A 9,040-nucleotide genomic window follows, 5' to 3' on the forward strand; every position below is an offset into this window, starting at 1 on the left:
AATTCCAAATTTAGGCCTCTCCGGCCAACCAATACAGTGTGGACTCTTTTTGTTAGTTTTAAAATGGGGGAGAAACCGTCTGACCTCACGCGTCCGTGCCAGCGCGTGGAGGGAGACAGGCTGTGACGTCAGTAGCTCAGCGCATGACGAGGGCAATGGTTCTTCCTTTTCATAGTCTTTTGGAATTTAATTCTTGACTCATGGTCGTTGTAACAGTCTTGTGAAGAAGACTAGGGTGACGTTGAAACGGAGTGTCAATCTGATCGTGTTTTAGTTATATTTAACTCATAAGGTAGTTTGATTTGTAATAACTCATAATTTTGATAGTTTGCTCAGATTATTGGTTTATTATTGATGATAAATTTTGTTCGAATTATTCGAAATTTGACTATAGTCTCGTCATTTTAGTTGGTCAATTTCAGTACTCTAATCTTCAATACTCACATCGTCTTATTTGATCAAATACAATGTTCCATCCTTGGCACTACCGCGTCATCAACATTCTCTCATAGATTTCCACCGATTGATACAAGAAAGATTAAACAAACTAACTACTAGAAAACTCAGCAATAGAACCATTGCTGAACGTGCCACTTACGCTCAGGCACACGTGTTTCACATCCATGTGTGGATGCGCACCTTCGGACCATACACGTGAACACACAAATACATGTCCCTAGACGAATGCACCTGTCTTCGACTGTCGCCAAGCTGCGCCCAAGAGCTCCGCACCTCACAATCATGTAGGAGACTATTTCCCATTCTTCCCTCCTCATGTGCTTACTTAATGAACCCTGACTTGAGCGTAGAAGAGGAAATGATCGAAGCCCTCCAATCGTCTCTCTAATTACGTTCATTCATATTTTGTAAGTCAAACCCTTGGAATTGTTGCGGAATGAATCTCTTTCTCGTTCTATATCGGATGTGTATAATTTTTGGTACATTGGCAGGCCCAATAGGCCCAAGCAGTATAGGCCAAATCTATACAAATTCATCATGGATAGAGCATCTTGACGTAATAAAGTAAACGGCGTCGTCCGATTGCGCATAACCCTAGAAACCCTCATATATAATGCTCTTTTTACGCGCTTGGAAAGCCTTCACATCCTGTTTTGGATTCTCTCTAATGGCGACCGAAGCACCAGAGCAACTCGCCGCCGACGAAGTCAAATCCATGTCGATCTCCGACGAGGTCAAACCGCCGTCGGTCGCCGCCGAATCTCAGCCCTCTAGCTCGTCCGCTACTCCATCCGTCCCGTAAGTCTCCGCCGCTTTCTCTCTTCCTCTTCTGCATTTGCTCTTGCTAATTTGAACTGACTTCGAAACTGTGTTTACGGTGAAGGCTGAGCTTGGTTGAGAAGTACGATATCTTGAGGAGTATCGCGGAGGAGTGTGTCCAAGACGAGGAGCTCAAGAAGTTGCTGGCGAACAAGGCCGAGCCGATCTGCTACGACGGATTCGAACCTTCCGGTAGGATGCATATCGCTCAGGTAATCGAGCTCCGGAGAGGTTTTAGTTTGCGAATTGATAGTTTAATTTGTTAATGGATTCGAAATTGTGAAATTGCGAAACGAGTGTGTGTTTATGAGAATGTGGCTTTGTGCAGGGAGTTTTGAAGGCGATTAATGTGAACAAGATGACTTCCTGTGGCTGTAGAGTGAAGATATGGATTGCGGATTGGTTTGCGCAGCTGAACAATAAGATGGGGGGAGATTTGAAGAAGATTGAGACTGTGGGGAAGTACTTCATTGAGATATGGAGGTCTGTGGGGATGAATCTGGACGATGGGAAAGTTGAGTTCTTGTGGTCTTCGAAGGAGATCAATGAGAGGGCGCATGAGTACTGGCCGCGTGTGATGGACATTGCCAGGAAAAACAAGCTTCCGAGGATTATCAGGTACCTAGAAGATTAGAATGTATGATTTATGTTGTATTGGATTTGGTGAGTTGCGATATTAATGGCTTGTGTTTCTGATGTTCAGGTGTAGTCAAATTATGGGCCGATCGGATCAAGATGAGTTGACTGCTGCCCAGATCCTCTACCCATGTATGCAATGCGCAGATATTTTCTTCCTGCAGGTGCTTACCTTAAACTTTTGAATTTATATTGATTTTTTTTTCCGACATTGCTCTGTGTTGAAGAGTGAATGTAGGTTTGGCTTCATCATTTTCTAAATATTGCATCGATTAGGTAGAAATCATGCTAGTTTTAGGGTATAAAGCTTATGTTAGATCCACTTATTGGATGATATTTCAGTATGTGCTACTTCAGTTCGTGCACTCACTTTACAAAACATAATAGTAAAACTAAAAAGAAGACATTTAGTTTTGATGAGATATGTTGAGATCTCCGTGTTTTGTGGGATGCCACAACCACCACAGGATGTTATCATTTCATGTTCGTGCTGCCTGGAGACTAAATATGATACATTATATTCTGTTATTTTTCTGATCTTCCTTTTATTTAAATACTCTGATTTCCGGTCTTAGCATCAAATGATGTTCATCAGTTAACAGATGTTTTGTATAACATAAAAAGAAAAACATTGAGATTTAACTAACATAAAAAGAAGAGAAACATATCTATATTGAAATTTAACTAACAGGTGATCATATGTTTTATGTTTTTCCTTAAATAGGCTGACATCTGTCAACTGGGAATGGATCAACGTAAAGTGAATATGCTCGCACGAGAGTACTGTGACGACATCAAGAAGAAAAACAAGCCTATTATTTTGTCACACCGTAACTTCCTAATTCTATTTACACCTATTGCATTGCTAATCTTTTATGAGAGTATTGAAATGGTTTTTGTTCATTTTGTTCATATGATGATTTGCAGATATGCTACCCGGTTTACAGCAAGGACAGGATAAAATGTCGAAAAGTGATCTATCCTCCTCGATATTTATGGAAGATGAAGAGGTGGGTTGGTACTAGTGGTTATAAACTTGTGTGTTTAGGCAAGTTAGAGTAGATGAACCTCTACTAGTTGCCGATGAAATGGAAGTGAAAATATTTTAAGTTTAAATCTTGGTAGTTATATTTTATGCAATTAAAATTGATTAGTTTTAATAATTCAATTTGTGATGTTGTGACTGATCCTAGGCGGAAGTGAACACAAAGATAAAGAAGGCTTACTGTCCTCCAGGAACGGTTGAAGGCAATCCCTGTTTGGAGTACGTACAGTACCTCATTTTCCCTTGGTTTGATGAGTTTACAGTAGAGCGCAGCGAGAAGAATGGTGGAAATACGTAAGTCACAAACTCTAATCAGTTCTATGCTGGTTGAAGTTCTCCTACCTAATCTGATCTCCCTCACATTCTACTGAGAGTGCCATTTATTAAAACCTAGTGTTGTTGTCTTGATTCATCTTTCATAGTCCTGGAACATCGGTAACACTTGTTCTTTTTGTGCCACATTCTATTTCTCCTACGCAGAACTTTCACAAAGTTTGAAGTTTTGAGTGCTGCTTATGCAAAGGGTGAGGTGCATCCTGGCGACCTCAAACCGTCTTTGGCAAAAGCATTGAATAGGATACTGGAGGTAAGTTCATATGTTCATGTCATGTGCGTTCAATTTTTTCTTTCTCCTGAATGGCAATTATTGTTGGTGTTCCCATCCAACACTCTGAAGAAACTATTTATGATATAGGATCCTTCTTGCTACAATAAGAAACAAAATCCGAGTCTCCTTAGTTTAAATGTTTATGCCCTCATTTGAAGGATCAAGATCTTTTGCTGTTACATATATACTTGACCCTGTTACATATATACTTGACCTGCTGTGTCTGTGTGCACAAGTGTGAAAGTCCTAAACCCAATTTGCACAAGTGTTCTTGTTTATTTCTGCTAGGGCTTACTTTGTTTTCCCTGTATACAGCCTGTACGATCCCATTTCAAGAATGACAAAGCTGCCAAACAGCTCTTACAAAGTGTAAAGGTACGATATGGTTTTATCTTTGTACAAAATATCATGTGCTTGGTACATAAAGTTGCCTGGATATCAGGTTGTTTGGAGGAAAACTAAACCCTGGTTTCCTTTTTGGTTTGCAGAACTATAGAGTCACCAGGTGATGACAGTAATGGAGCTAGGACTCCTCACCTTTGCCCCTACTTTCTCGCAAATATGGGGTGAATAGACCCCATAGGGGATTCTTCCTTTGTGCTCATCTTGGAGCTTCTGTTGTTCAGGGTTTATTGACATTGTAGCAAAATTATACTCAGAGATAAGAATATTGACATCCTGGTGTTTTTAAATTGATTTCATTCCATATAGTGAACAATTGACCTGCTAACGTAATTTCACATATATCAAACTCTGCTCCTTTTCTTCCAAAGAGAAAGTTTCCAACTCTGGCCATTTTGTATGGTGAATAAAGAAAATCATAGTAAAATATGTGATGTTCAATTCTTTGTATCTTCCGAACATTTCTCGTCTTGAGAATCAAATTGTGTGTCATTGCCAAATTCTTTAGTCCAAGAATCTGTTGAAGGGGCTCTGAACTAAGAAAACCCTAGTAATTCTACAGTTCCAATTTTGCATATTCGTGATGCAGAAAAGTAGAACCGCTCTTGTTCATGATTTTGAATTTTTGAGTAGTACTACTGTACTAGAGTATATATGATTCCAACGTTGTATCATACAAGCCTTAATCGTTAGAAGTAAGTCATTATTATGTACTAATTGTTAATCAATTGCCACTACTTATGATTCATTATCATCAAATTCATTATCGTCAAATTCTCTACGAGCCTCTTCACTAACCCTAGCACATAACGTTTCATGGAACACCAAATGCCTCCTCCCTCTATATAAGCTCTTGCTTCAGCTTGTTTCTCCACCCATCTCTCTCTCACTCGATCACTACTTGGAAATAAAGACTATGGCTTCCACTTCCAAGCTCTTCTTCCTCATAGCTCTATTGGCCGTGTCCATTCCATACATGGCCAGCAGCTCTCGTCCTTTGATGAACAACCCGCAAATAGGCTCGAACCCCCGGAACCTTGCAAGCAGGTTGAATCTCGATGAAGAATCATCAAACTGTTGGGACGCTTTGCTTCAAATCCATGCGTGCAGCGGTGAGGTTATCTTGTTTTTCTTCAATGGTGAGGTTTACTTGGGGCATAGCTGCTGTGAAGCCATTCGGACGATAGAGCATCAGTGTTGGCCTGCCTTGCTTGGCACGCTGGGGTTTACCACACAAGAGACTGATGTACTCAAAGGTTACTGCGATAAAGAAGCTCAAATTCATTCTCCTCCGCCTCCACCATCCCGGGCCACTCTTCATTCTCCTCCGCCTCCACTGTCCCCGGCCACCCTCAGTTGATGTTCCTCGGAGAATTATTTGAATTCATCAGTCTATGTTCACTATTGGTAGCTAACGCGTGCACGTTATGTTTTGAGGTGTGTTTGGTTCAAGTTATGCCTATAATTGGAATGAAACAATAATTTTACTTTACCACTCGATCTCTTTCACTGCTGCTTGAACGAAACCAAATGACCTACAAAGCAAAAAGAAGAAAATGTCATTGTAAACAAGGATTGCAAAACCGATAAATTTGGCGATATTTCGCCAAAATTATCGTTTTTTTGCATATCCGAAAGTTTCCTAGCATTTCATGAGATTTTGTCAGAAATCTTCGATAAATCACGATATTTCGAGAAATTATCGAAATTTGCAAAAAATTGCCGATAGTTTATCTTCAACTCGGCCTAAATTTGTCTTCAACTCAGCCTAAAGGTGAAAGTTTTGGACAAACATAATCTCTTCCGCGTGGAGATTCAAACCTGGGTTGGCAAAGAATAATAATAACTCTTAAAAAAAACTCAGCTGATATGCACATATAGTTAATACATGTAAATTCTTATATATATCGTATCAATAAATTTGACAATATTTTCGTAATTTTATTAATTTTGATATTTCTATCAAAATATCTATTTTTTAAACGGTCGAAATTTCCACAATGGTCGAAATCTTTCTCTTGATTGTAAAATAGAAAAACAAATGGCCCATGCAGGTCTCGAACCTGCGACCTTCGCGTTATTAGCACGACGCTCTAACCAGCTGAGCTAATAGGCCAGTTGCTGCCTGTGATCCAATTTTACTTATTTTCACAGTGTAATAACATTGATCGATCAGTTGGGTTTATATTACCGATTTTAACATAAAACACATAGAACCGCGGGAAGGAAAACGATGGAGGAAGACGGAGGAGAACAAACTCAGCCGCCGCATCCGGTGACCTCCGAAACCTCAATCTCCGACCCGAACCTAAATCCACCGTCCACGTGTCCCGATACCTCACTCGATCCTACGCACTCCGACGGCTCCGACTCAGACCCGCCGTCCACGTGTCCCGATACCGCACTCGATCCTACGCACTCCAACGGCTCCGACTCAAACCCACCGTCCACGTGTCCCGATACCGCACTCGATCGTACACACTCCGACGGCTCCGACTCAAACCCGCCGCTGAACCAGACCGAGCTGTTCCGAGCTCTCGAAGTCGTCGAGAGAGACTCCGTCGCCATCGCCGGAAGCTTCACCTCCCTGTTCTCCTCCCTCCGCCTCGCTCTCTCCGAGGTTCGTCTCCGCTGCTTTGATTTCAATTTTTTATCTGCTTCGGATTTGAATCGCTGTCAGATTTTGAATTTCTGTGATGTGAATTGTGTGAAGGTTACTAGCAACTCGGTCGATCACATGAGTTGCTTTAGCGACGCCGCCGGCCGGCTTCAAGAATCCGGTGAGTGGTTGGAGATTTCGTCATTTATTTATCATGAGTTTTGAGCTTGATTTTGCTGACTGATTGGATTGTTGAATTTGCAGTGCTTGATGCCGCCACGAAGGGGAATCGGTACATAAATTCATGTCTCAGGTAGTTTCGATTGCTCTGATCATCTTTTTTTCTGTGATTTAATAGATATGGAGATGAGAATATCGCTTGGAAATTTGTGTGCTAATTGCGGTTTTCGAAAGAGTTATACTTTGTTTTGAAATGTGATGGTTGATGCATTGCCGGAATTGAATCTACGACAATGTTTCTGTATTTTTTCAAGTAGTGTTCATGTCGTGTTGGTATATATCTGATTGTTAATGGATGTATGGCATCTGTGAAGTTTTGCATTTTGTATGTGTTAGTTGTGTAAAAGTTGTCAAAACTCTGTTTGCCGGTAACATTGTGGACGGACATCCTTGTGATGACTGGCCACGACGCACTTTCTTAAGAAAGCTTTGAACTTTCTTGAGCGAACGTGGTGACTCCATTTACTGATGAAAGGATGCCTGTGTGAAATTAAGTATCAGTACATATTGGGTGGCAGTCTTAGGTTTATGTTGGAAGATGGGAGGGTAGTTTAGTGTTATTAATCTAACAGATGTATTTGTTTTTTGGCAGATTGAATGAAGAAATGAAGGGCGTTGAGAATCTAGCTTTACAGCTGTATCCTTAATGTTTTTTTTTCTTTGTATACCTGTAAGTGATGCAGGGCAGAAACTGAAAGTTTCTGTCTTGCGGCTAGATCAGGGGTAAAAATACTTGAGAGTGGAAGTTCTCAACGAAAACAAGCAATAGCAGAGAAATACTTGCTGTAGGATTAAAATAGGAACGATATATTGAGTTCTAGGGCAGAACGTCCCAAAGAAACTCTATGTATAATTTTATTCAAAATAACAAAGGTGACTTACAAGACTCCAAAACCCTAGATATATAGGTAATAGCAAACCCTAATAAAAATAGGAATCTATAAGATTTAGGAAAATAATAAAACATAAAAAATGATAATATCCTAATTTAGGACTTTCTGGATGCTCCTGCATCAATGAGTGTGCTTATGCTTTGGCCTTCCATCTTGCTAATTCTTTAGCTTATACATGGATCCTTCTCTGTTTAGATGTATGCTCATTGGATTAGAAACTGCTGGTAGTTGATAAAAGTTGGTTACCAAATACCAACCCCTGGATGCAAACACAAATATGGGTTTGGAATCCACTGGAATGCTATACCTCTAGGTTATAGAATGCTTTTGTATTGTAATGTTGGTATTGTTGTTTCTGGATTCCTTAATCCACATTCTTCCAGAAAAATCTTGAGAAGAAATGTTGATGCTCTAGACTCCGGAGTTAACAAGCTCCTCCGCCTTCCATGATGCCGATCTGCTCAACCTGCTACTATCTCAATTATGGATGTGTGATCTTTTCGTCCAACATATTTGCTAATTTGTGATTGTTTCTTGGAAATTATAGTCATTATCAGGTCATGTTTGGATTTTCATGAAACATCTTGAGCACTCATGAACTAGTTATCCAAATTAGTGCAATCAGTGGACAATCTTGTAAGTGTAGAATGTTGAGAGCATTTGGGGGTTGTTTATGTGGCAAACAGCTATTTTTGTGTATATTGTGAGCTGCTTGGAATATATTTCCAAAGTTGCAGTTACCCTTGATTGCCTAGAACTTTGGTTGCTGTACTGTTATTAACTATAATGTCCTAAGGGGAACTACAATATGGAACTTCCCTTTTTCCACTAGTGGGGTAAATACATAATGTTTGAACGTAGTCGGCCAATTGATTCTTCTTTTGTTTACTCTTTGTAACTTAGCTGTTTCTGTTTGTCCTTAGTTTTTGTGCTGATGAGAGAAAGTTGACAAGTTTTATGAACTTACAAGTAAGACTAACTAGATGATCAATTCAAGCTGCAGTATGAGTGAGATGTAGTTTAGAACATAGCAAATATACTCGTTCAGTGGTTGACAGAAGGATGAAGGATGTAGTCGTTCTTGTTCTGCAATATTACTAGCTGATCGACTAATGTAAATCTAGCTAGTTAGTATTTCAACCTCTGCCCATGACGCCGTTGCCTAGCCCAGGTAATTACGACTGTAACTACATCTGGTATAGCATCATCAATTCATCATCATCATGTATCACACTTGCTGCTTGTTAGGGTCCAGAGTGATTGAAATGTCACGAGTCAGTGTGAGTGTACACATACCATCCATGTATCTAGCTATTGCTATCTTGTATAGGAAGGATTCT

At 40.1% G+C, this 9,040-nt stretch overlaps 3 protein-coding genes and 1 non-coding gene across 4 annotated transcripts; 3 read left to right on the top strand and 1 right to left on the bottom strand.

The window, feature by feature from the left end:
- Window positions 1–1,104: 1,104 nt before the first annotated feature.
- On the top strand, window positions 1,105–4,406 carry LOC101306331 (tyrosine--tRNA ligase-like). Its single transcript, XM_004298752.1, has 10 exons — window positions 1,105–1,257; window positions 1,343–1,490; window positions 1,607–1,896; window positions 1,982–2,078; window positions 2,639–2,744; window positions 2,842–2,924; window positions 3,108–3,253; window positions 3,440–3,545; window positions 3,882–3,941; window positions 4,055–4,406. The coding sequence occupies exons 1-10, from the start codon at window positions 1,127–1,129 to the stop codon at window positions 4,073–4,075; spliced, it is 1,188 nt and encodes a 395-aa protein (XP_004298800.1). The 5' UTR covers window positions 1,105–1,126; the 3' UTR covers window positions 4,076–4,406.
- A 478-nt stretch (window positions 4,407–4,884) lies between these two features.
- LOC101310805 (egg cell-secreted protein 1.1-like) lies at window positions 4,885–5,328 on the top strand. Its single transcript, XM_004300748.1, has one exon. The coding sequence runs from the start codon at window positions 4,885–4,887 to the stop codon at window positions 5,326–5,328; it is 444 nt and encodes a 147-aa protein (XP_004300796.1).
- Window positions 5,329–6,010: 682 nt separating this feature from the next.
- On the bottom strand, window positions 6,011–6,084 carry TRNAI-AAU. Its single transcript has one exon. It is a non-coding gene; the product is annotated as a tRNA-Ile (tRNA).
- A 106-nt stretch (window positions 6,085–6,190) lies between these two features.
- LOC101306626 lies at window positions 6,191–8,587 on the top strand. The gene is made up of 5 exons (XM_004298753.1): window positions 6,191–6,588; window positions 6,682–6,748; window positions 6,832–6,880; window positions 7,400–7,444; window positions 8,084–8,587. The coding sequence occupies exons 1-5, from the start codon at window positions 6,202–6,204 to the stop codon at window positions 8,148–8,150; spliced, it is 615 nt and encodes a 204-aa protein (XP_004298801.1). The 5' UTR covers window positions 6,191–6,201; the 3' UTR covers window positions 8,151–8,587.
- Window positions 8,588–9,040: the final 453 nt, after the last annotated feature.

This window comes from Fragaria vesca, linkage group LG5 (assembly GCF_000184155.1).
Source record: "Fragaria vesca subsp. vesca linkage group LG5, FraVesHawaii_1.0, whole genome shotgun sequence".
NCBI classification, from domain to species: domain Eukaryota; kingdom Viridiplantae; phylum Streptophyta; class Magnoliopsida; order Rosales; family Rosaceae; genus Fragaria; species Fragaria vesca.

What these genes read in the sequence shown, in the direction of transcription:
- LOC101306626 (XM_004298753.1), top strand. Translation starts at nt 6,202, where the DNA reads ATGGAGGAAGACGGAGGAGAACAAACTCAGCCGCCGCATCCGGTGACC. An exon ending in TCCGCCTCGCTCTCTCCGAG is followed by an intron (nt 6,589 to 6,681) that starts GTTCGTCTCCGC and finishes AATTGTGTGAAG; the next exon opens with GTTACTAGCAACTCGGTCGA. An exon ending in CGGCCGGCTTCAAGAATCCG is followed by an intron (nt 6,749 to 6,831) that starts GTGAGTGGTTGG and finishes TTGAATTTGCAG; the next exon opens with TGCTTGATGCCGCCACGAAG.
- LOC101306331 (XM_004298752.1), top strand. Translation starts at nt 1,127, where the DNA reads ATGGCGACCGAAGCACCAGAGCAACTCGCCGCCGACGAAGTCAAATCC. An exon ending in TCCGCTACTCCATCCGTCCC is followed by an intron (nt 1,258 to 1,342) that starts GTAAGTCTCCGC and finishes TTTACGGTGAAG; the next exon opens with GCTGAGCTTGGTTGAGAAGT. An exon ending in CAGATATTTTCTTCCTGCAG is followed by an intron (nt 2,079 to 2,638) that starts GTGCTTACCTTA and finishes TTCCTTAAATAG; the next exon opens with GCTGACATCTGTCAACTGGG.
- LOC101310805 (XM_004300748.1), top strand. Translation starts at nt 4,885, where the DNA reads ATGGCTTCCACTTCCAAGCTCTTCTTCCTCATAGCTCTATTGGCCGTG.